The 27,120-nt window shown below is 42.7% G+C and overlaps 1 protein-coding gene across 4 annotated transcripts in view; it reads right to left on the bottom strand.

Moving 5' to 3' along the window:
* Positions 1 to 27,120, bottom strand: part of NT5DC1 (5'-nucleotidase domain containing 1) — a 243,109-nt gene that overhangs the window by 19,799 nt on the left and 196,190 nt on the right. For 2 of the 4 annotated variants that reach the window (XR_010599583.1, XM_065588355.1), the window contains exon 11: positions 17,267 to 17,435. Coding sequence is in view for 2 of the 4 variants with exons in the window: in XM_065588355.1 (XP_065444427.1) it covers positions 17,267 to 17,435 (169 nt within the window). In the remaining 2 variants the exon portion in view is untranslated. Of the gene's footprint in view, positions 1 to 14,121; positions 14,721 to 15,382; positions 15,947 to 17,266; positions 17,436 to 18,079; positions 18,133 to 27,120 lie in introns of those variants that run through there. The other 2 variants (XR_010599584.1, XM_065588356.1) reach the window with 2 other exon arrangements.

Here is a 27,120-nt window from a genome sequence, read left to right as displayed (position 1 = left end):
CTACAGCAGCGTTCCTCATGGGGAATAGGAAGCTGTTCAGAAAACAGAACTTCCTTCTCCTTTCCTTTTCTGAGGTCAATGCCATTCCAGTCAATTGGGCAAACAAAACTGTTACAACTTTAAATAGTTAACAGCAGGGGGAATTTGTAACTCCACCCAAAAATATCCTCCAGATTATTATACAGAAATCCCCATCAACTTTATAGATACTTCAATATACCCTTTAACTGTGGACTTTATTTTGGAAAAAGTAAAAAAACGGTCACTCTAACAGGAAATTATTAAATGAGGAAATCACTCAGGAAGGCCTTCAAAAGATTAATCAAAAGGCTGAATAGTGGCAAGTCCTGAAACCATTTACCCATACCATAGGGTTTTATCTCCAGGTGATATTATTATACAGATAGGGACAAATCCTCAGATGATGTAAATGGTCATAGTTCTAATGGAGCTATGATGAAGGTTTACACCAGCTGACAATCTGCCCCACATAGTGCCACCTTTGCTTAGATTTAAAAGTTGTTGAAGAAAAAGGTGGAAAATATTCCATTTTTAAATAAAAATGAGTTTGAAGACAAAAGTAGTAAATGGTGTTACTGGAATAACATGCTTAGCTGAACTGTCATTGCAGAATGAGGGAACTTCCAAATGATCTACTGGGAGCTGTATGCAGAGTTGGTGTAGTTGTGTTGGTCCCAAGATATGAGAGACAAGGTGAGTGAAGTAATATCTTTTATTGGACCAACAAAAATTGGTCCAATAAAAGATATTACTCCACCCACCTTCTCTCTACTGGGAGTAGTCTTTCTACATGTAAAATATAGCATGGATGGGTCTTTTCAAACACCAAACTTCTTCATTTCCATGAATTAGAGGAGCTACTTCTGTTTCATAACACTCAAAGAGCTATAGCATTCCAGTGGCAAAAAGCAAAATCAGAAATGGATTTATCTGATGTCGATTATTTCTCTTCAGCAGGTTCCAGTGCGGATTTTCCTAAACAGGAGATCAGGTGTCTGCCCTGTTAAAACAAAGCTTCTGAAACACTGAAGTCAGCAAGAGCGAAACATTCTTTCTATCAGCTATGACAGTCACCAGTGCTGCATGCACACCCTTATACTGAAAAGTAAAAAAGTAGGGGGAGAGAGGACAAAGGGGGAGCAAATCAGATTTCCTAGCAGTTAAGGAAAAACATGCCAGATGCAAACAAAGTTCTTCCTAATTTTTTAATGAATCAAAACACAAAGAAATTGAAGAAAAAAATGTTTTGGCACCCTCCCCGAAGTGATATGCAGGCTAGAAAATATCACTATGGATTTTAATAATCAATGTGTAAGTATCCTTTGAAAGATATCTCTCTGTGCTACTTATATGGCTCTCATCACCTCAGTATCTGAATGTCTCACAATAAGTAATGGATTTTATCCTCAACATCCCTGTTACGTACAGAAGTGCTATTATCCTCATTTTACAGACAGGGAAATGAGGTCCAAAGTAGGTTAAGGCCCAGACCCTAAGTGCCTAAAGCCCTTTTGAAAATTAGAGGTAGGTTCCTAAATCAGTTAGGCACCCCAACACTGAGAGCAGCAATGCTTAAATACCTTTAAAAATCTGAGTCCAAAGGCAGGTCCACACTACCGCTTAAGTCAGTCTAACTTACATCGCTCAGGGGTGTGAAAAAGACATTTCCCCCCGAGCAACACAAGTTACAGTGACCTATTGCAATTATCTGCAACCACCCTCCTCACAGCAGAGACACTCTTCTCTAGACCCCTAACTGTGCACTTCCCCAATGCAGACCCCACAATTTTGACACTCATTTACCCATCTTTCCATCCCAGGCAGACACCCCCATTTTGTCTCCTTCTTCAATTTGAGCAGGCAAGCATTCAGCCTTATTTTCCCCACTTAAGTGCTGGTCCTGGGTGCAGGTATGTTCCTCATGCAGTTGCATCTGCTGGTGTGTTCCCTATTTAGGGCAAGTATCCCAATGCTAGACTCATATATGCCCTCCTTCCCTGCCTACCTGTCTGCTGCTGCTGCTCCTCTTTGAAATGCTGATGCCAGACATGTTTTGGATATTGGATGTTCCACAATCCATAGTATAGTAGTATGCTAGGTTCTCACACTTCAAGGAGAAGACAATGACCAGCCAGCAGCAGAAAGGTAGAATTGAATGGGAGTGCAGTCAAGTGGCAGGAGATTATTAAAATGTATACCAGGCAGGCAAAAATGCAGACTATTTATCAGTCAGAACAGGATGCCTTCAGCATTTGAAGCATCCTGGGTAAGTCCAGCCTGAACATGATACCACATGTTGGTTTGGATGTCTCCTTTTGACATGTAATGCAAGACAACCAAACACGGAAATGGCGGGGTGACGGGATATGGAAATAAGACAGACAGCCAAGCACCATATGTAGCTTCTGTTTTTCTCTCCAAAGATGTACTGTGGGGAAAAAGGTGGAATGGCCAAGGAGCAGACTGGTCCAAAAGGAACATTCTCCCTCACACTTTCCATCTCTTATGTAATTCAAATTCTGTGCAGATGATGAGGTTTAGTCAAGAGATAAATTTCTTCAGTATATTTCTTGTTTAGGATATATATAAATTAAAAGAGAAATTGAAATTACCTAATATAACTAAATATAGAATAAAATGAGTCAAACAAAAATTATAAAATAACATTCTCTTAATGATCTGTATGGTAAAAAAAAAAAGCACGGAGAGAGGAAAGTTCTTTAGAAACCTTGTGTATTTCTATCTTTATCTGACTTTAAATGCTTGAATGAGTCAGCCTGTAGAACTACCTAACAAGGTTTTAATGGCGGACACTAAAAACTCAGCTGCAGGCACTAAGGCAGTGTCTGAGCATCGAGGGGTGGGGAGAAAAATTAAGTTGAAGGTTTGAAACCTAAGGCCAGGTCTACACGTGGAAGGCTTTGCAGGTACACTACACTGGCACAGCGCTCCTAGTATGGTTCCAACTCATACCAGCAAAAGAGTGATATAGATTATTTCAGCCCACCCCCAAGCAAAATAATCTTTATCAGCAAATGCACCGTTTGTCAGTAGAACTGCATCTACGCTAGGACCTTTTGCCACCACACCTCATCTCACCGCTCACTGACATATCAATGCTGCAAAAGATTATAACCCACACCTGGCCTAAGTAAGAGTTTCACTGTTCCATGGGATTGTTAGTGGACTTTGTCTTGCTGGAGATGGATGAAGCTGGAGAAACTGCAAGCAGACAATCTGTAAACTTCAGGTGGGATGCCGTGTGGATACAGATTGACAGTCAACTTCTGGTCAGGGGCCAGAGCACAGGTAGACGGCAAAGTGGTATACAGGCATGAATGTCCAGGGGCTTACAGGAAAGAACTGGAAGACCATAACATCTGGATTGCTGTGACTGCCTGTGACTGTATATTTTTATTGCAGTTACCTCAAAGTAGCAATACATGTTAAAAGGTACCTTGGGTTCTTCCCTTCAGCTCAGGGAGTGGTGGCTGCCTTGCCTTGTGGCAGTGATAGAGGCTGTGGATGTGTGAACACAGAGCATGTTAAGGGAAAAAACAGTAGCTGAGCATGAGTTAAGTCTGCACTGAAGACTTAATTGTAGAAAGTAATTGTAACAGAGTGGCAGACCCTGTCAGCAGGAGTTGGAACCCTGCTGGGAAATTCTGATTGATTCTTATTCACTGATTGGGGCAGGTGGGGTTCATTAATGCTACCCTGGATATAAGGGAAGTAGGAGTAGACTGCTAGATTGTGACTGAGAAGCCATAAAGGGAGAAATCCTAGACAAGAGCCATGACTGGGAGAAGCTTTGTCCTCGAGTTGTTTTGAGTTATCTTGTTAATCAAGGAGGGGCAGGCTGAATACCAACCCACAGTATGTACGTTCTATGATAGGACGGGATAAAGGCTGTAACCATTTCCAGTAAAATTTTAGGATACTGAGAAAAACAATTCTTCAAGTCTGGTTAAAGGATATGCACCATCCTACTGCTCTGGGATCCAGTCAGGACCCAATTACAGCCTGAAAATGAAATTATACTGCCTGAGTTGAAGAATAACATTACAGTGGAAATAACTGAGTGGTTCTCCCTCCTTAATGAGTTGCTCATATGTTTACCCCTTTAATCATTTAGAGGTGGCTATGCTTTGACATGTCACAGTGCAGAAGAAAGATTACAGGAACATTTCTGTCAGTCATTGGCGAGGAAGTAATCTTTAGGGTTATGCATGATTTGATAAGAACTCCAGGGGCACAAGTCAATACATCTATATGGAGCCAAAAGGATTTAATAAATCATAATACAAACAAAAGGAAACCTACTGTTTATGTTCAAAGTAATTCTCAAAGAATCATACCAAATAGTTCAACAATTTTCTTTAATAAGGACCCAAAGACTCTTTACAAGCCAGTTTTAATGTACATTTGCTTTTTATCAAAAAGCAGTTTATTGTGGTTTTCAGCACTAATTTTCATTTGAGAAAACAAATTTATTTTCTTTTAAATAGTAATCTGCAGTGTGGCACTCTTTATATCTCTCAAATCAAGACTACAACTACAACAATTCAAAACAGCCCTATATCACAGCTGATGCTTTTCAGTTCAGATGTATGCAAACAATGCTTCAGAGCAAGGTACTGGCAATATATTTAAAACACACAGCCCCTCTGCAGCAATTTCTTTTTGATGACAATTTATCCACTTGTAGGAAAACCCCCACAGAGACATCAGAAATCTGAAATGATCCTGTTCACTAAACATATCATGTAATTTATTTAAAAAAGCCTTTCTTCCCTCAGTGCTTCTATTATAAAAAATAATCTTTCAGGATTTTCCATGGAAACTACCATTCAAGCATAAGAAAGGTCTAAATTTGCGCAACCTTTTTTTTAAAGTTAGGTACAGGTCAATAGAGAAGCATTCTATCTTTGTACTTGGAGACTAAAAAATATACAGCTGAACCTCACTAATCTGCACTAATGACTGGGATACACTTCAGATTAATGGATTCTGCCAGTGAACGAGCAATTTATTTATCTAAGTATTTACAGGGCCTTCACATTGTAGTATCTGAGCAAGTACAGGCTTGTAACCCCACTGCAGGCACTGGAAAGACTCCCATTAATTTCAATGGACCTTAATTGAAGAAATGTAATTGAAAAAAATAGAACAAATGCCTCATAATATGTACTTTGTTTATGTTGACAACTGTAGTTTAGTCTTAATTATTTATGATAAATTTCTGAGTATACCAGTAAATAAATGGTAAAATTAATGACTTCTTTGCAATATGAGATCTCTCTAGACTACTCAGCTATTAAATATTTACTGAAGGAGAGATGTGGAACGGTTATTTTTTGGTGCAAAATATAGAATTGTGCAGATGTATGAGGTGCAATCTAGAATACTTCTACTATACCAGGTACATCTGTCTTCTGTTTTCTATCGCACCCATAAGTTGCAGCTCTAAGCAGAAACATGAGCTTCTTTGACACGGTTCAGTGGCAATTTTATCATCACATTTACACAACAAGCAGAGTGACCCCCCTAGACCCTTTGCATATTTTGGGAGACAGAATATACCCCCTTCGGCATCTTTAAAGAGATGGCTTTGACAAATTATACCACCAACTGGGATCTTGCTCTTCCATCAGTTAATTGCAATAATGATAAGGCATGAAGGAATACTTATGCACTTACATGGGCACAGCATGACTGGATTTTAGATGGTTTGTTAGATTTCCAAATATATGCATTATCCTCCTAAACCCAAATGAGAATGGATTTGAAATGCGTGTCTGAATATAAAATAATGTTTGCATTTTAAAAGAACAGCTATAAAATGTAAAATAAAGGTTACACCCAGAAAATATCTAGGTTTTCCACTAATTTTTCTTTAAACCACACCTATTTTAAAGCTTCCAGGTGGCTCATTCTCTTGTTCCTTGTCTGTAGCAGTACTCCCAACCTCAAGCATTCAAAAGTTATGAGACAGGCCCCAAAATCTTGAGATTGGCCTAAATTCTGAGATTTTGTAAAAACTAATAAATGTTGAGTTCTTTTTATTTGGCTTCTGGGCTTGGGGCCTTTAGGTTTCACATTTTCAAACTTTTCTCTGCAACCATGAGAGCTAGAAATTTTTTAAAAAGCGTGAGTGAGTGAGAGAACTCAGTCTCAGACTCTTATATAACACAGGATTCCAGGAGCTAGGGCTATAAGAAAAACATCAAATATAAGGAGATCCACAATAAAATCATGACAGTTTATATCACTGCTGTAGACCTTGGGACCAAGAAAAATATTAGTCTCCTGGTCAAATTAAAAACAGTGGCATTGGTACTACTAATGGTTTGACATTTAGTGGCCTTTTGAAATAAGAAAATACTTCGCTTGAAAGTAATATATTGTTTAGACCGGACATCCTCCATATATAATACCGGCTATTGTTGATGGAATAGCTACACTGAACAGGACATGTATATATTTAAATGGATAATGGGTAACATGATCAAAAGTCAACAGCAAAAAGTGAGAATGAGACACCCCTCACACCACACAAGATGTCAGAGCCATATTTTCTAAGTGACTGAAACACAGCCTCTGAAAAAGGAGGTGATATTTTACACACCCAGGTTTATGCAAAACCTCAGACATGCAAAGCCTCTAATCTGTATGTACAAACTGGTATGCAAAACTGTACATATAATTTTGGAGGCTGCTTTTGAAAATATGGCCGCCACCATTCTTCTATTTGGAGAATGTGAACGGAAACTGACGGAGATCGAAATTGAGGAAGGACACAAAGACAGAGCATGGACTGTAGGGCTGGCCTCCTGGTTAAGGGACTTGACTACAAGTCACTTAACCTCTGTGTGATTCAGTTTCCACATCTTCAGAATACTTCCCTACCTACTAGGGGAAGCAAGTGAGAATTAGCTCATAGAAGTGATTTCAGCCCCTTTGAGCTGAGCTGCTATATAAATATAATTATTTTTTATCTCAGTTCCCCTTTACTTTATCAAAGGTACAATTCAGAATGCAACTCTCCTATTTAGTTGACTTCCTTAAATATGCTTAAAAGTCAAGAAGATAATATCTTAAAATAACACTTATTTCACTTTCACAGTTTTATTTCAGTTTCATTGCAAATTGAAATAGATACATGGGGCTCACCACATAATACTATTTTTATTTATTTATTTTTGTCTTCTGGGCATTTCTAACAATAAACGAAGTTTAGGTTGGCTATTAGGAAAAACTTTTTCACTAGGAGGGTGAAGCACTGGAATGGGTTACCTAGGGAGGTGGTGGAATCTCCATCCTTAGAGGTTTTTAAGGTCAGGCTTGACAAAGCCCTGGCTGGGATGATTTAGTTGGGGATTGGTCCTGCTTTGAGCAGGGGGTTGGACTAGATGACCTCCTGAGGTCCCTTCCAACCCTGATATTCTACGATTCTTTGTTTTATGATTAAGGAATATTAAGACAGGTGTCCTATTTTAAGAGGCAATGATAGTATCAGCTAGGGTGACCAGACAGCAAGTGTGAAAAATCGGGACAAGGGTGGGGGGTAATAGGAGTCTATGTAAGAAAAAGCTCCAAAAATCAGGACTGTCCCTATAAAATCGGGACATCTGGTCACCCTAGTATCAGCTAAAATCCAAAGGCAGAGAATCTTTTCTTTCTTAACCAATGAGCAACCCAGATTATTGCTGAAGAGAATGGGATGTTCATACTATTATCTGCTGTCATTTTCAGACAGATGATTGGAGGAGCAACCAAAGATGCTCCACACTGAAGCTGGTACAAATGGTGGAAGACAGAATGGAAAAAACAAAAGTTACCTTTACTTACAGTTAACATCTTAAAAAGCTAGTCTGAAAAAAGGGAGAGTTGAAGGGAGAGGAAACGAGGATGGGAGGTATCTGAATCTGGAAGGAAATGTTTTAAGTAACATTTTATTTATACATAATAAAAATACCTAGCAATTCCTACTTTACAGATGGGGAAACTGAGGGTAAGTGCTACTGAGTCAGTGGTAGTGTCTACACTATGATAAAAACCATATGGCACCAAGTCTCAGAGCCCAGATAAGCTGACTTTGGCTTGCGGGACTCTGGCACTGGGACTATAAACCTGAAGCACAGATGTTCAGGGTCAGGTTGGAGCCTGGACTCTGAGACCTTCTCCCCTTGTGGGGTCTTATGTATGTCTATTGCAATTAAACACCTGCAGCTGGCCTGTGCAGCTGACTCAAGCTCGGGCTAAGGGGCTGTTTAACTGAGGTGTAGATGTTCAGGCTTGGCTGGAGCCTGAGCTCTGGAACCCTGTGAGGGGAGCAGGTCCCAGAGCTTGGGTCCAGCCCAAGCCCGAATGGCTACACCACAATTAAACACCCTCTTAGCCCGAGTCCTGCAATACCAAGTCAGCTGGTATGGGCCATCTGCTGGTTTTTAATTAGTGTAGCCATGCGTTTAGACCCTAGGCTCTAGCCTGAACCCAAAAGTTTACCCTGAAATTTTATTGCCCCGCAGCCGAAGCCCTGCGAGCCTGAGTCAGCTGACCTGGGCCAGCCATGTCCATGCCATGGGTCTTTTATCGCAGTGTAGACATACTCAGTATCACAGCCAAGCTTAGAATTTAGAATTTCTGTCCCCACTGTTGAACTCACATCATGCCGCTGTCATTTCAAACCTCAGTATCTCTGAAGTGAGGATAGTGAAGTAAAAAGAACAATGATTTTTATTGAAATAAAAAGACAGCTATATAAGAGTATTATTATTATAAAATGGGGATAGAGATGAAGCAAAACTCTTTTAGAAGGAGATATGACACCATCACTGAAAGATGCCACCAGACTATTTTCTTCAGCAAAGGAATCATTTTATCTATTAAAACATACAACTAGCTTTATATTTTGATTGTATGGGATAAAGCAAAAGCTCTGACAGCAGCACCTACTTTAAAAGACCTTTCCTATAAATACTCTTTGATAAATGGCTCTTATAATGTAGCTATTTTGCTAACTGAGTACTGAACCGTTTACTTTTACATGTGTAAAATCTTTAGGTATAACTCCTAAAAGGCATAGTAGAGCTGGTCAAACCTATTTTGATGATAAAAATTGAAATTTCAAAGTTGCTGTTGTTTCAAAGTTTTCAAAACACAGCCATATTTCCCCCCCAATTTTTTCATGTTTTCCCAATTATTTTAAAAATTAAAAATGATAAAAAACATTATGGAAAATTTTCATTTACAAAAACCCTGTTATCGATAACATATTCAACAGGGTTTTTGATGAAAATTTAGAACCCCAAAAGCTTTTGTGATAAAATGTAAAATTTCAACAATGCTGACAGTTTTTGACGGAAAATTTTGTTTTGGTAAAAAAAGGTCATTTTTTTAAAGGAAAAAAAAAATTATTTAAAAAGTATCAACCAATTCTACTAAAATATTGTCCCTGTTCTGGATATAATGCTCACTATTTTAAAAAGACAAATGCAAAGTGCTCCACTTAGGAAGGAACAATCAGTTTCACACATACAGAATGGGAAGAGACTGTCTAGGAAGGAGTATGGCAGAAAGGGATCTCTAGGGGTTATAGTGGACCACAAGCTAAATATGAGTCAACAGTGTGATGCTGTTGAAAAAAAAGCAAACATGATTCTGGGATGCTCACAACACATCTGTTAGTGCAAGACACGAGAAGTCATTCTTCCACTGTACTCTGCGCTGGTTAGGCCTCAACTGGAGTATTGTGTTCAGTTCTGGGCACCGCATTTCAAGAAAGATGTGGAGAAATTGGAGAGGGTCCAGAGAAGAGCAAGAAGAATGATTAAAGGTCTAGAGAACATTACCTATGAAGGAAGGCTGAAAGAATTGGGTTTGTTTACTTTGGAAAAGAGAAGACTGAAAGGGGACATAATAGCAGTTTTCAGGTATCTAAAAGGGTGTCATAAGGAGGAGGGAGAAAACTTGTTCATTTTAGCCTCTAAGGATAGAACAAGAAGCTATGGGCTTAAACTGCAGCAAGGGAGGTTTAAGTTGGACATTAGGAAAAAGTTCCTAACTGTCAGGATGGTTAAACACTGGAATAAATTGCCTAGGGAGGTTGTGGAATCTCCATCTCTGGAAATATTTAAGAGTAGGTTAGATAAATGTCTATCAGGGATAGTTTAGACAGTATTTGGTCCTGCCATGAGGGCAGGGGACTGGACTCGATGACCCCTCGAGGTCCCTTCCAGTCCTAGAATCTATGAATCTATGAAAAAACAGTACACAAGTTTCTGGCAGAGTTGCCACTTCAGTTTGCCCTCTACTGGCCAGATGTGGTATTGCAGAACCCTTGCCTCAGTTTCCCATTGTCTTTTGGCCTACTCCAACTGCAAGTGTCCTGTCCCTTCAGCCAGACCACTCTGCAAAGTCTTGGTCCTTCCAGGGAGGCAAAATTCTTTATTGAAATCCAACTAAAAATGTGAGAACTGAATCTTTAGCCCCACCAGGCTCAACAGGCCTTGTCTTCCTCACAGGCACAGTTCAGCCTTCATAGTCTTTCCCCATGACTCAGCATTTGCTCTTGTGCCTCAAACAACCCCAATAGCCAGGGGCTGACCCACTCCTCCCCTCCCACAGGAGTTCAGGCAGGCTGCAGCTCATCAGGGTACCTGCCTCCAATCAGGCTTCCAACTCACCCTGTCTGCTCTTCTCTCCTTTCCACTTCTCAGCCTTCCCTCAGGCTGCTTCTCAGAGAGAAGACACTCCCCATCTCCTCTCTTCTGGGTCTCCTGACTCCAGCTAAGCTCACCTTGCTCTTTATGGAAATCTCCAGCTCTCCCCCAGCAGCTGGGTCTGATATCTAAGTTAAGCCATGTGAGCTCCAGGCGATTAGGATCAGCTGGTGGTGAGGGAGGGTAGCTGATCTGTCACAGGCTGAACCCTTAAAGGCCAGCCAGCCTGTGACAAAGTCATTCTTTGGATTTCCATGAACATTTCTGTCAGATCTTTGCGTTTAAATGATAATGTCTTTCAGGCATGGCCGATGTGTTTGTGACATGACAGGAACAAGCATACTGGTGTGGAAAAAGAAAGCACCCCAGAGCAAATCAACCGCGTATAGCTGGTCGTCTAGCTAGTTATTCCAAAACAAATGCAGCAAAACCAGAACTTACAATCTCTGCCAAAAAATCAAGGTTAGGCCAGCCAAGACAAACAAGACTTACACAGCTTGTCCTAAAGTCAGTCAGACAAGTCACTGCAGTGGGGTCAGGACCTCCCCAACATCAAATAATGAATGGACCTTTTAAAAACTCTCTCTTTGAAGAAGTGTATAAAGTTCTTATACAGCTCTACTTATCCTCTACTATAATGTGCACAGTTACAAGTTTAAAAATGTTGGTTCTGATTTTTCCCTTAGCTCATGTGCCTGGGTTACATCTTAGCCTCCAGAGTCATCATTTCCCTAATATTTATCACACTGAGGGAACGCTCCATGACACACAATTCTTCCGCCCCATGTGGCCAGGATCCAGACACCACAGAGAACCCTCTGCAGTAGGGTGACCAGATGTCCCGATTTTATAGGGACAGTCCCGATTTTTGGGTCTTTTTCTTATATAGGCTCCTATTACCCCCCACCCCTGTCCTGATTTTTCACACTTGCTGTCTAGTCACCCTACTCTGCAGTGTTGAGAATCCACAGGTGGAGAAGGCCTGGGAGAGGGAGAGTCAGTGTGCAATGCACTGCCCTCTAAGGCCTGCAAAGCAGCCTTAACCTTTGTGCTGTCCCCCACCATCTGAAGTGGGAAATCTCCCTTCAAGACTTTGCCAGCCCAGGAAAAAGAGCTGTGTTTTCAGGGAACTGCAGTGGGGAAAGTAGCCCCAAAACAGGGCCGACCCTGCAGATTTCCCCTGGACTCATGGCATCCAAAGGCAAAAATGCTGTCAAAGGATACGCAAACCCTACCCACTAGACTGAATCAGGGAAAACTCTGTGAGGGGAACTTCACGGAGGTTTCCTTTCCCTTAGTTCTTTTCATGGCTAGAGGTAATTGGGCCACTTAACTTTGGAATGATAGAAACTTTGCCTGCAGCAAGGATAGAATATAATTAAGTTACATTGTATTGGGCTAATTGTTTTGTAATATCCTTATAATGTAGCTGCATTCTCAGAATATACTGGCACAGAACAGAACTATTCAGTGGTATCTTTAGCTGATTACTAAACATTATCGCCCTTTGTAAGTGTGAGTAGTAATTCAGCCTATGTGCTGGCAATGGCTGTAGAATTAACTTTGTTTGGCAACTCTGGGATTCTCTCTCAGGCCTTGACTACACTTGCAGATGTACAGCACTGTGAGTTAAACCTGACTTCGTGCAGCTGAGTTGGGAAAGTGCTGCAGTCTGTCCACACTGACAGCTGCCCAGCGCACTGTCGTGGCCACATTTGCGGCAATTGCAGCACTATTGGGAGCAGTGCATTATGGGTAGCTATCCCACAGAGCACCTTTTCCCATTCTGGCGCCGTGGGTTGTGGGAAGGGGGCGTGGGTGCGGGAGATTCTGGGTCCTGTCCCAATGCCCCGTGATGCATCGCTTCGCATCCCAGAAATCCCTTTGTTTCCGTCCACCTTTGGCGCCATCTTTCAACAGTTTCTGTGCAGCGCGATCTGTCTGCAGGAAATGGAGTCCGAACTGCTGAGGCGTATGCTGATGAGTCTCGCCAGCACGTCACGTTTGGCTGTCGAACTATTCTTTAAGATCCAAAGTGACAGCGAGAGTGAGGGTGAGGAGTCCAACGATGCTATCGAGCCGCGTAACGCATACGATACGAAATTGCTTGTGGTATTCACGAACATGCTCAGCACCGTGGAACGCCGCTTTTGGGCTCGGGAAACAAGCACCGAGTGGTGGGATCACATCGTCATGGAAGTCTGGGATGATGAGCAGTGGCTGCAGAACTTTCGGATGAGAAAAGCCACTTTCATGGGACTGTGTGAGGAGCTCGCCCCCACCCTGCGGCGCAAGGACACGAGATTGAGAGCTGCCCTGCCAGAGGAGAAGTGGGTGGCTATTGCAATCTGGAAGCTGGCAACTCCAGACAGCTACCGGTCGGTCGCAAACCAGTTTGGAGTGGGAAAGTCGACCGTTGGAATCGTGTTGATGCAAGTTTGCAAGGCCATTAATCACATCCTACTCAGAAGAACCGTGACTCTGGGTAACGTGCAGGAAATAGTGGATGGCTTTGCACAAATGGGTTTCCCTAACTGTGGAGGGGCGATAGATGGGATGCACATTCCTATTCTGGCACCACCCCACCTAGGATCCGAGTATGTTAATCGGAAGGGGTATTTCTCTATGGTTCTCCAGGTGCTTGTGGATCACCGTGGGCGTTTCATTGACATTAACACAGGCTGTCCCGGAAAGGTGCATGACGCACGCATCTTTCGGAACACTTGGCTGTTCAGGAAGATGCAGGCCGGAACTTTTTTCCCAGAGCGGAAGATCACGATAGGGGAAGTTGAAATGCCCATTGTGATCCTTGGAGATTCCGCTTACCCCTTAATGCCGTGGCTCATGAAACCCTACACAGGGAGCCTTGACAGCAGCAAGGAACGGTTCAACTACAGGCTGAGCCAGTGCCGAATGACTGTGGAGTGTGCCTTTGGCCGTTTAAAGGCCCGCTAGCGATCTCTGTATGGGAAGCTGGACTTGGCCGAAAACAGCATCCCCGCGGTTATATCCGCGTGCTGTGCCCTCCATAATATTTGTGAAGGGAAGGGTGAAAGCTTCACTCAGGCATGGACCTCCGAGGTTCAACACCTGGAGGCTGAATTTGCACAGCCAGAGAGCAGGGCTATTACAGGGGCCCAGCGCGGAGCTGCAAGGATTAGGGATGCCTTGAGGGAGCAATTTCAGGCTGAAAACCAGCAGTGATATCTGGGGCCCTGCACGGGAGTGAAGTGCAGTAGTTCCAATCTTTAGGAATCAGTGTTTGCTAAGCAGACAAGCAGATTTGCAGTGCCTGTTTATTTCCTGGGCTAAGGAGTCTTTTACTTTATGCAATAATAAAGAATGTTTTCAAACCCAAAGAATCCATTTATTGAAAAGAAAAAAAAATTATTTATTGAAAAGAAACAAGGGGGTGGAGTGGGGAATGGTACAATCACAGATTCGTGTATGTCCTGTCTGGTGTGCTGTGCAGTGAGTGCTGCACTTCAGGACAGCTATACTGCATGGTGATGGCGGTTGAGTGCAGAGGGTAAGGGTTGTGGTTTTCAGGGCTGGGTGGTGAAGATACTGGTGTTGGAGGCAGCGGGTGGCGTGAAGAACACGGAAGTTGGGGAAAGTGGGTTGGAGGTGACAGTGGGGCACAACAGAAAGAGTTTTGGGACAAGGGCTGGGGGGGGGGGTGGCGTTAGCGGTACTGCTCCTCTTTCTGCATGCCTACCAGCTCCTGGATAGCGTCTGCTTGGCGCTCCAGGATACTTATGAACCTATCAGTGCTTTGCTGCCGGTGCACTGCGTTTTCCTGGCGGATCCTGCTTTCTCTCTCCCTCCAGTTTTGTGCTTTCTCATTCTCTTTAATAGATTGCCACATCACTTCTTGCAGCATGTCTTCTTTGCTTTTTCGCGGTCTCTTCCTGCGTCTTTGCAGTCTCTGAGCAGGCGATAAGAGGGACGGCTGAGGTCTCAAGGTTGATGCAGCTGTATAGGCAAAACGCAACATTTAACAGAGGCAGCATTGTTTATACCAGACAGAGTAATGATTCCCCCCGCACTTAAGGAGTAGAAAACACACAGGGTCTACACAATAGCATAATTTTTCCGTCCGAAACAGAGCACACATATCCAATGGGAGCCTCAAAATGGTGAGTAAGGGGGACTGATTGTTTCAGGGCTGCACTGTCCTCTGGGTTTCTGTGCCTTGGGGAGAGCCAACAGCTTCAGGGGGCACCTACACTGAACACTGTCCCAACATTTTCCACAGGAGTTCGTCCTGGATGATATCTCGCTGCTGAGGGTGACCTGGGAAGCAAGGGAGGGTCTTCTACTGCAATGTGGCTTCTGCCCTGGCCCATATGCAGCTTGCCTGTGTGCAGCAATGGTCCCCCCACCCCTCGCGGCACAGTGGCGCGGGCACGTTAACCTGGCTGGGACAAGGACCACGGTGACTCTCCCGATAAACCTGCGCAAGCGCATTGCACACGTTCTGGATGAGACATTTGAGGAGATTACCGAGGCCGATTACTGCGATGTGATAAACCACATCAATGCACTATTCCGTACCTAGGCATGCATGCCTAATCCTCCTCTCCCAAAGAGCCCGCACTGAAAAAATTCCTTCCCGAAAAAAAAAAAACGCTTACCGGGAACCCGCTCTTCTGTTTGTCCTCCACCAAGTACCGGCCGCTGCGACTGGCTACCTTCCTCCTGGCTCGAGAAGAGCCCCTGGCTGCATGGCTCCAGGGATTCTGGGGTGTCTCCATCCACCACCATCACTCCCGTTTTCCTCCTCTTTTTCCTCCTCCCCCCCCACCGGCTCTGAAGTGTCCATTGTGGTGCTCGGAGGGGAGGTGGGGTTAACCCCAAGTATCGCATCCAGCTCTTTGTAGAATCGGCAGGTCGCGGGGGGAGCACCCGAGCAGCCGTTTGCGTCGCGGGCTTTGCGGTAGGCACACCGCAGCTCCTTCACTTTAATCCCGCACTGCAGGGCGTCCCGGTCATGGCCCCATTTCCATCATGTCTTTTGATACCTTCCTTAAAGTATCGTAATTCCTACGGCTGGAGTGCAGCTGGGACTGGACAGCTTCCTCCCCCCAAACACTGATGAGGTCCAGCAACTCACCATTGCTCCGTGCTGGGGCTCGCTTGGTGCGTGGAGGCATGGTCACCTGGAAAGATTCGCTGATAGCACTCCACGCCACGCCGGGCTGAGCAAACAGGAAGGGGATTTTTAAAATTCCCGGGGAATGTCAAGGGTGGGTCACATGGTTGGTTACCTGAGGCCAGGGCAGTAGAGTTTGAACTCATGACCAGAGTGGCTAGAACAGGCATTGTGGGATACTGCCGAATAATTCTGGAGGCCAATCACAGTGCATTGGGCAGCCACACTGGCGCTGCAGCGGCAGCGCTGCACTCGCTATTCCTCTCGGAGAGGTGGAGTACATGCAGCGCTGCAACCACGGAGGTACAGCGCTGCAAATGCCTTGCCAGTGTGGACGGGGAGTGAGTTACAGCGCTGGGGGCGGCTTTACAGCGCTGCAACTCGCAAGTGTAGCCAAGGCCTCAGACTAGTTATACTTTCTTTTTATGCATGAAATAGACTCAACACTGAACCAAGAGGCTTTTAAATGGTGCACTTTTTGAATTAATCATAACACTTATTCAATGACCTATGTACTCCTTTAAGATATGAAGAGTTAAGAGTATTCAGCATGGAAATTGAATGGGTTAGACTAGGACTGGTAATGGAAGAAGAACTCTTCACCACTACTAGTAGGTCATCAACCTTTTGAATCCAGCTCAAGTCTACTGTGAATGCAAAGTTATTCATATAAGATGCTGCTTGGTTAACAAAATGAAATGAGTTAGTGGTCTCAGTCCAGATTCTGTTAGGCATGTGATAATATCAAAAATCCACCAAAACTGGCACCCTTGTTGGCAGTCTCAATAGACAGACAGATGGTTGCATGAACCTTGAGTCTGAACTTGCCTCTCATCTCCAGAGAGGTAGCCCTTTTAGGTCAGGGTTAAAGCATACTGCCACTGCTGGTGACAGGCCTGTTTTGCAGATAAAGAGGTGAACTGATCCAGAAAAGATAAATCAACTGAAACAAATAGTTTTGGCTTTTTTTTTTAAAAGGCTAACTTAGCTTGTGTGTATATCTCCTAGTTTTGCTCTGCATTAAGAGCAGAAGTAGCAAAATTCTGTGAGAAAGACCAAGCAAAAACCAAGAAATAGAAGAAATCCTTCAGTAAATGTCCAGCCCCATTGTCAAACCAAAGAGAATCAGATAAAAGTCTGAATATTTAAAGGCACCCATGAAAATCAAACTAGTCCAGCCTACAACTATTATGAAAATAACCATCAAAATAATTAATAGTGACTGGCCGTTTACTGTTGAGTGTTATCAGGAAAATTAGTTTTGATGAGTTTTGAAAATAGAATTTCTCTCAAGGTAGTATCTACAATGTAAAAGCATTACTTCTGGACACTTTAAATATTCACTAATAAGAACAGTCTTCCTTACCTGCTATTGCTTCAAGTCTTGGAATTGCAATAGTGCTATAAGCACTGATACATTTGCAAGACCATGTGTTAGTTAAAGTTTCCTCTGCACTTTCCAATCCTGAGATGCTGTCCACAAAGAAAGAGCCCCACTGTTTAGATACTGAATAAGGAGCTTTTGGGTGATGTCCCTGAAATTAAATAAACAAATAAATAAATAAATACATAAAATTAGAAACCCCAACATAAACTCAATCATTATAATTAGTCAATATTGTATCTTCCTTCTCTATTTAGCCCACAAATATTATTTTAAGAAGTTCTGAAGCTATCCACTGTTTTCTTAATAAAACTATTATTTCTTACAAGCAACATGACTGAAAAAGCAAACTGAGAAAAAACACCAAAACCACCCCAAACCTTTCAGTTTTGCTCTTAACTGGTTCTCTATGACATATAAAGTCCGCTTTAAACATTGTTATCTTCAATTTGTTTTTCCATCTAAGGTAATATGAATACCTCACTTCCTGTTCTTTGCTGGAGGACCTGAGACATCATGATGCATGAGGCTATAACCTCAGCTACTGTTCTGCCTTCTCTCACTTTAGGAGAGAGTGTATGCTGAATGTCAGAGTAACCATAGGGAAAATATTATTTTGATTGTCTAAGATTCAGCATCCTTCCCTCATCCTTCCCTGCTCTTGGGAATTACTATTCAGGTCCCCTTGCAAAAAGTGAAGATCTGATACTCTCTCTCTCTATAAGTCTTAAAGACTTAACATGTATTAAACATTTTTTCTGATTTTATTGTTGTTATTGTTGCTCTGCAATTCACCTTCAGAGATGCTATATTCTACCACAGCAGTCAGAAAAAACTCCAGCAGGCCTCTGCAAAAAGTTAAGCAAAATTGCAAACCACACTATAGTAAATCTGCAAAAGCCATTTGTGTGCAAAGTATAATTTCAGACCATCATAGCAGAGAACAGCAGACAACCCAACATACGCCTCCAGATTTGTGAACTTTTGCACCTCGTTTTCCACTCAACTGCTTTCTTACAATTTTAGAACATGTTGGAATAACTGTTGATCACAATAGGGGTCATGTCAGATACATTTATGTCACGACCCCTGTTAATCTCCCATTGCAACTAACTATGGGAGAGAAGAAATTTGACAATACACACTGAGACCACAATAGAAGACAGACTCAGGATATATCTACACTCAGGGCCGGCTCTGGCTTTTTGGCCGCCCCAAGCAAAAAAAACAAGCAAAAAACCAAACCAAAACTGGGGCGGCCAGAACGGCAAAGCAAAAAAAAAACAACCTGCGGCGTGGCCAGAGTGTGAGTACAGAGGGACCGGCTAGCGGGGGGGAGGGAGGGGGGGGGGGGGGAGGCGGGCGGGGAGAGAAAGGGAGCGGGTGGGAGAGAGAGAGAAGGGGAGCGGCCAGGGCTACAGCGGGACGCTGCCACGCGGCCCCTCCCACCGTGCCCCCTGCAGGGAGGGCTCCGCTCCGGTCGGCAGGGAGGGAAGGACGAGGACTGCCCTGCCGGGCTTGCTGCAGGGTGCTCCCGTCCTCTACGCCGCCGCCCCCTACAGGGCGGCCGGAGCGGAACAACAACAACAAAAAAAAGCGGCCATGCCGCCCTAGGATTGGGCGGAATGCTACCTCGTTCAATCTGCCGCCCAAGCACCAGCTTGCTCGGCTGGTGCCTGGAGCCGGCCTTGTCTACACTGCAGCTGACACAGGTTTGTAGGGCTCAAACTGAGGGGCTGTTTAATTGCAGTGTAGACATTTGGGCTCAGGCTGCAGCCTGAGCTCTGGGACCTCCCACTTTGCAGGGTCCTAGAGCCCGGGTTCCAGCCTGAACATCTACACCACAATTAAACAGCCCCACAGCCTGAGCCTTGTGAGCCTGAGTCAGCTGGCACAGGCCAGCTACAGTTGTCTAGCTGCAGTGTAGACAGACCGATAGACGCCAACAATCTTTGACCAAGATAAATCTATTGATTCATCAGCTTGACCTGACTCAGGAAACCAGGATAATTTTTTAGCACTCCTTGGTGCTACTTTCTCTAAGTGCGTCTATTTTGCAGGGAAAAAATGAGTTTGACTGGCATATTCAGATCTAGATATTTGTTTCTCTCCATTGCTGAGAACAGGTGGAGATAGCTAACACCTTTAGTTTTCAAGTACAGCATATCACCCAGAAGCTGAGCAATTCTTTTGTTCAAGACAGCTGTTTTGGTTTGCTTTGTACACAAATAATACCTTTCCAAGAAAATCTTTAAGGGCAATTTAGAGTTCAATTTAGATTATCTATCAAACGAAAATTCACTTTCCAGCTGGAGGAGAGCTGCAAAAAGCAAATACCAATTATCCAGTTGATTATTCAAAAAAGCACATACAAGCCTTTGTATACAGGTCAGGGCCCTGCTTATTGGCAGGAGAAAAAAGATCATACTTCTGTCTCTGTGGATCTTTATGCCAGATTCATTAAGCAATTTAAATTGTAATCTGAGAAAATGCACTGACATTCTTCAAGTGAGAGAACTGCTCCATCTTGAAGCTGGAATTTCTCCCTTGTACTGCTCTATAGGGAGAGAATAAGGCTTAGGGTTAGAGCCCAAACTTCTTAACAGAACTAAAACCAAACCAACAAAACAAAAATTGTTAAATATAATGGCTGCCTTCATGCCACATATTAGGGGATTTTTTGTGCTCATATTTTATTATTTTCCCATTGTGGTAATCTCCAAATGAAAAGGGTGCCTTGATTGTAAAACCAAACCTTGATCTCAAATTTGAGAACTCCCAAGCTTTGTCCTTCACTTGTACCCCTATAAAAAGATACCAGGGTTACTCTGTGAGTATGCTTAAGAAGCTCCCAGTCTCATCCCCAATGCCTGATTACCAGAGTTCCATATCTGACTAGGAAGAGACTCAGCCTGCAGTTAAGGAAAGGTCAATGTTATTGATCTTACATGTTACTGAAACCACATAAAGATTCCCTGGCTATGGATTCAAATTACACCCTCCTAAAGTTTCTATTAGCCAATAATCATGAAGCCTTTAAAATTATTTGTGCTCGTGAAGAGTGCCAGATTGGCAATCCTGGAAAGAAAAATCTATCTATAGAACAGGAAAGCAGAAAGCAACAGTGAGGTAGGATTTCACTTCACCACATCACCAGTGTGCCCGTAAGTCTGACCTAGAGTGACCACCAACAGGGGGTATGAGTAGTTAAGTCTTCATACTTCAGTCTTTTAGTTGGGACTGCCAACAAACATTTTCATTAATACTAGACTTGGAAGTAATTTATGTGATAGACACACCTGCACACCCATTACAAGAGTGATGACAGCAATGCATTTCAAACAAACCAGACCACAGAGCAGCAATGGGATAAGAAGAAGAGACAGGTGTCTGCAATGCCTAATTAAAATTTCTTCAGCAACAGGTTGTGGGTTAAATATTGGAGTCATTCTTCACATTTAATTTCTCTCTGGTCCAGTATGACTAGAATAAAAATGTCAGCTTTCTCTCCAGAGACAATCCCAGACTTTCTTTTTGTTTTTTGCAAATTTACAGATATTCCCTGTAAACCCTATAGTAAGAACAACAAGAACATCTGAAAGCTACATCTTGAATGAATAAAAAATCCTTAAGTAAAAACAAAATTAATTAAGCTGGTAAAAAGGGATTTTTGTTGCAAAAGAATTAAAAAAATAAATAAAAAGTCAACCAGCTCTAGCAGATTTTGTCAGGCTTCCACATGAATGCAAAAGAGAGGAAGGCCGAAGAACCTCCAACATGGTTGTATCTGTTGCACACAGATGGGACACAATCACAATCCCTGCACTCTCCTGTACACAAGGGCTGCTTCTTGCTAGCACACACTAGCACCAGCACCTGGCAAGTAGTGTACACTGCACACCCTTACAGAATGTAAGCACTGGGTTTGCTCCCCTTATATGGCAGCAAACTTTGGAAGACATTGTACCTTCCTAAAGTACAATGCCTTCCAGTGCAGGAGACAGGGCTGCGATTAAATCACATTTGAACTTTTAATTGCTAAGCAAATCTGGGACACCCTTTAGTAATTAATTTCCCCCGATATGGTTCAAAAAATTGGAGGCAAAAACCAGCATTAGAATGCACCCATACTCTGGCCCGCTGCAGCCCCACACACAGCCTCATTGTACAGGCAGTCTTAGCACGACCATGAGTAATGTGTGTGGTTATTGTGAACAGGATCATCGCCCAGCCAATGGATTATGCGTAAAAACATTTGGCCTGCATGCCTTGTTCTTAGGCCCCCTGCCCAGGAATAGTTCTTCTCAGCAGTCTTTTTTTTCCTGAGGGGGCGGGGGAGACTAGGAATGTGGTAGAAATGTTTTTACTCCACACACTCCTCCACAGAGTGAAAGATTTCTGGTTGATATCCATGGGCTGTACTATTCAGAACCTGTTTGCAGTCCTGTCACTCATTACCATCCTATATTCTTCACGCAGTAAAACAGAGGATTCTTCAGGAAAACACTCACCCATTTATCCCCCACCAAAAAAAAAAAAAAGTGTTTAGGAAAGATTGACAGTGAAGAGGTGCCACGTTAGCAATTTATACACATCCCTCATTTATCCCAGATAAATCAACATTATAAGATTTTTTTTCTGCAGTAGAAAGATTTGCTCATTCACTTTTGCTGTTAAATATATTAGTAAACCACTGACAGGAACTTAGATGTTGTTTATGTCAATTTGGGCAGCAAAAATCCCACAGCCTCTAAGAACCAGTGTCTGACCTCCAAAGCCATATGGATGGCAACACTTTGCCTCAAATCCTAAGAAGCAGCAGCAGATCCACTTGGCTATGGTGTAGCCATGGTGGCACGTAGAAAGGATTTCCATCTTGAACCATCCCTTGCAAGTCTTCTTCCTTCAGCAAGAGTCAATATGGAAGGTTTTAGGCATCTTAAAACTCTCAAAATTGCATTTCCAACTACATTCATGGTTAGCCTTGTGCTCTACTTCCTTTCACCTCACCTCACCTCTATAAACATACTGTAAAAGCGTACCTTCTTCTGCACGTTGGACATGACCCTACCATTGCTGTCTACTTGTTCTCAACTGGTGCAAGACTGCAACTTTCTGGGATCGTCTAAGTATCTCCTCATTTGTAACAAAATCAAACCAATGGATGTTAAGATACACCATAACTTTTGAACTGAAAACTGTTTAGTTTCCTCTCCTCAGGTGTTTTTTATGGCCATGTTTCTGCTCTATATAACAGGGTTGTCATCAGTACTGCATTGAACACTCATATCTTAGTTATCACGCAGACATCCTGCCACCCACACAGATGCCTTTGAAGATACTGAACTGTCATTGATGCAAGACTGATCTGACATGTGACTTCTTCAGTTATAGAGCCTCCTAATGTAAAACTATTCATCCATTCAATGTTATTGCCATCTAGGTGCACGTCAGCAGATCATTCGTTTCTATTTTATAAAAGGCATCCACACCTTTTATTTTATCATCACTGATCTTAAGTCCCACAGAGTCTGTCAGGGAATCATATCGCAGGTGATCAGGCCTACTGGTTGGAACAGGAGTCTGGCCTAGTGCTCAGAGTCCAAAGGCCAGAGCCCAAACTCAAAGCAGAATCAGAGCTGGGGATCAGAGCTGAAGATCAGAACATAAATCAGACTCCGAATGCCAGAGCCAAGGGTCGAGACAGAGTCTGAGCCAGGAATCAGAGTCAAGGGACACAGCTGGATTACCTGGACTCAGGGAAGGCAGGAGCAGGGCTGGGAGAATGGGAACAAGGCTGGGTGCAGGGTAGGATTTGGGCTGGAGCACTGAAGGAACAAAACAGGAGCAGGCTTAGAGCGAGGAGAGCACAGGGAGGCAGAGAGTCCATGGACATATGCGTTGAGCAGCCAACGACCTACTGCTGCTGCTGGGCTTAAGAAGCACCCTGCTGACTTCCTCAGCCAATCAGGCAGGGCATCTGTCAGGCAGCCTAGCTGACTCCTTAGGTTATCAGGAGACTCAGCAGGCACAGCTGCAGGGACCTAATTTTTTCTCAGCTCTTCCAGCATTAGCTGTAGTTGGTCAATAATCTCTCCAAGTAATGCAATATCATCTGCATACTTGAGATCTTCTAAAGAATCTTTAACTTTCCATCGCCTCCTTTGGTTTCAATCAACTTTGTGGTCAGATAGTCTCTTAGAACAGGAAATAAGGTTGGTGAGTGAATGCATCCCTGACATACCACTGATTTACTGAAAACAAGTCTGTAATGCAACCGTGGTACAGTTCCTCCACTAGGTACACTCAGTCCTGAGGCACCCTGGACTGGCGCAGCAATTTCCACAGTAGTGGTTGATGCACTGAGTCTATAAATGCCATGTTAACTTCCTTTTGTCAGTCTGGCTTGCCAATAACATTCCACAGAGCGTATATAGCATGGTTTGTACAGAAACCACAGCGGTCGTCTCCCATTTTTGGGTTGGGACAGTATTTCAGTCAATTCAGTAGTATGATTGTAAACCCCTTCCCTAGGACTGGCAGCAGTGTTATTCCTCTATTGTTTGAGCAAGTGGATCACTCTTTTTTGAAAAAATGATGATGCAGCCTCTTTCCAAACCTTCTGGAAAGTGACCAGTTTCCCAAACTGTTTAGGCAACTCGATAAAACCAGTGAACTAAATTTGGGCCTCCACTCTGCAGCTGTTCTGATATAATTTTGTCAAGACCAGGTGCTTTATCATTCTGTAACTGTTCAACCACAAATATCACTTCCTCTCATGTTACCAGCCTGTTTTCATTTGGGTTTATTTTTGGACTAGTTTATATCTTGGTGGGAGTTATGAATTCACAAGAGTGCTTATGCCAGTGCTCAAGTTGTGCATCAATATCCTATTAATATTTTCCATTTTTGTCCTTAACTGGCAGAAGCCATGAGAATGAATATCCAACTAGGACCTTCAAAGTCTCAAATACAGATTTCTAGTCATGTCTTTCAGAGGCTTCCTCAAAATACTGCGCCATACTATTGCACCATTGATTACAATAATTCTGACAGGCCCTCTTGACCACTTATTCAAGACATTTCTTTTTCCCTAATCTCTGAAAAGCTTCCTGAATGCTTACTATCACTTTTTCCTTTATTAACTGCAGTTACAAAGTAGTGCTCTTTCTACTATCTATCTATTAAAATGAAAAGAGTAAATGGAGAGGCCTTTGGACTAGATTCTCACACATGCCAAGATCTGGTTGGAATCTGAAAGTTGTTTACAGATCGCTGATTCTGAAGCCACAGCTACTCCAGCCACAGCCTTGAGCTGAAGCAGCCCAGGGTCTGCTCGAACTTATATCAGCTCTGTATGGTCCCTAAGGAATCATATGTCAGCCAAAAACTGGTGGAATGCTGCTGTTCTCTGCTCTGCCCTCCTTCTCTCCAAACATGCCCTCTATACTGGGGGCTGAGAGCAGTTGGTGCAGGAACAAACTCTACCTGCAGTACTCCAGCTGACAGCACCTAATTGCTGGGGGGATTCTCATCTGACTAGTCACGGCTGCTTTGCATCAACTGATTAGTCAAAAGGAGAAGATGGCAGAAGAGATTCTGGCCCTACATTGTAAGATGTCTTTAGCCCATGATGAACATGGCCAAAAGTCTGAGTGACATGAAAGACCTGAATGGGAAACCAGTCCTAAAACCTGGATGAAACATTAACTTCACAATCTGTAAATGGTAGATTAGCAAATAAAAAAGTAAGGGAGCAGAGTTGTAGGGTTTTTTTTGTCAGTAAGAGTTAAAGAAAACAAATATAAACACTCAAAAAGAAGAATGGGAATGATGGAAAAAATCAAACTGAAAATCAAACATTTAGAAAAGCAAAATCTATAGGTGCCTTGTTCACACACCGTGATTACATCTTTTAGGAGCATTATTTACCAGCTGTGTCAATTTTTTGGTTAACAGATATAGAATCCATGTTTATGCCACACCATTGTCTTTTACCCATCATAGGGCCTGGTCCCACTAATACTTGATATTGAGCAGAGTGGTTACTACTGTGAATAGTCCCATTGCCCTCAAAGTACAGTGCAAAGAGCCAAATTCTCAGCTGGTGTAAAGTGTCAGAGCTCCACTGACTTCAATGGAGTTCCATCAATTTACACCAGCTGAGGGGGCTAAGTGTCTGCAGGATCAGGTCCATACTGTGTAAGTCTAAAGACATCAGTTTAACATTACAATCCTTGATTAAGCCTTACAGTACCTTTAAAGGGCTTGATTCTCCAGACACTTAGTACCAAGTTTAGGGCTCACTAAAGGCATGTGGATGTGATCTTACTGAGGGTAGGGATGAGAGTACAGGAGGCAGGCCCAAGGCCTTGCCTGAAGCAGGTAGGCCTGCTCTTGGTCTCTCTCAGGCTGATCCTGCAAGCCGGACCATTGAGATCAGCAGTGGGATTTGGGCCTAGAAAACACCAAAAGTGACAGGAAAAAGCCCATAATATTGTGTAAATGTCAGGTGTTTGACTAGTGACCACTATAACTAGATATTTCTAAAACAAAATTCCCATTCAGTCCAATAAATCATTAGCTATGCACTAATATAATAATTCCTTTCACCCAAAGACATCATATTGCTTCACAGACATAAATTCAGTAAGCCTCACAACATCTCACCCAGATGGTTACTGTAAATATTATTATACTCGTTTTAAAGATGGGTAAACAGGCACAGAGACATTAAGTGATTTTTCCAAGGTCACTCAGAGGGAGTGTTGGGAATAAAACTCATGGGACCTGGCTTGCAACCCAAACTAACTATTAGACAACTCTCTGTAAAATGAGTGTTTACAGGGTCCTGCTCACTGCTGGTGTCCACAATATCTGTCAGTAATTTCCTGTCACTACATGCGTTCCTATAGTCAGAGTTTTTACACACAGAGGAACTGCTGTGAGTTCATTTCTTTCAAAATTCTGGGACACATTCCAATTGTCTTTACAGTTTTCACTGATGGGAGTCTGCCACACTTTTGAAATAGAGAAGGAGAAAAAAAAGTCTCAAACCAACCAACCAACCAACCAACCTCCCAAACCTAGGGACATCCTAATTTCACACACTAGTTATTTGTGATATGCTGTAACTGACTGAGGAGCAGCATGAAGAATTCCTATAGTTTCTTGATGAACTGTTCATTTTGTTATGACACACACTTGAAAAACCTACAACTATTACCACAACTTTACATCTGATTTGCATGACGAATTTAGTTACAAGCATAAAGACAAAAATAACTAATGAAAATGGAAGTTGTTAGCTGCTGAGGTTGTGAGTGATGGGTATTTTTTGTTTAATTTTCTCACTCTTTTAATGATGAAACATTATATATAACTGGAAACAAAAGAGCACTCATTAAATTTGTATTTTCTTTGTGAAGGACATACTTGCAGCTGGTGTTTTTCCTAGGATTTCAGTAGGAGCCAGCCTTTTCCACCAGAGTATGATGGGTCAGAAAAGGAGAAGACAGAAAGAGGAAAGATTGGGAAATAAATCAAACATCATTTACAGAGTCTCTGTAAAGAATATAAGGGGAGTGAATCAAGATGGAAAGAAGATGTAACATTACAATAATAATTTCATTAATCACATGAATTCTGATCCTGCAAGACGCTGAGCACCTGAAAAAAAAGACACTGAAGACAACAGGCATTTTCTGTAAACTACTTTGGTACAAAAACACATTAGTCATTTGAGAGCAGAAAAAAGAGGCCAGGGAATAAGTTTTTGTTCTCGTTCCCTAAAGAAGTGGCTTTGTAAATGCCTTGCATTAACTTCCTCATCCCTT

The sequence above is a fragment of the Chrysemys picta genome, chromosome 3, assembly GCF_011386835.1.
Source record: "Chrysemys picta bellii isolate R12L10 chromosome 3, ASM1138683v2, whole genome shotgun sequence".
Lineage (NCBI taxonomy): Eukaryota > Metazoa > Chordata > Testudines > Emydidae > Chrysemys > Chrysemys picta.
Note: the sequence above shows the minus strand (reverse complement) of the source record. Positions and strands in the feature narration are given on the sequence as shown.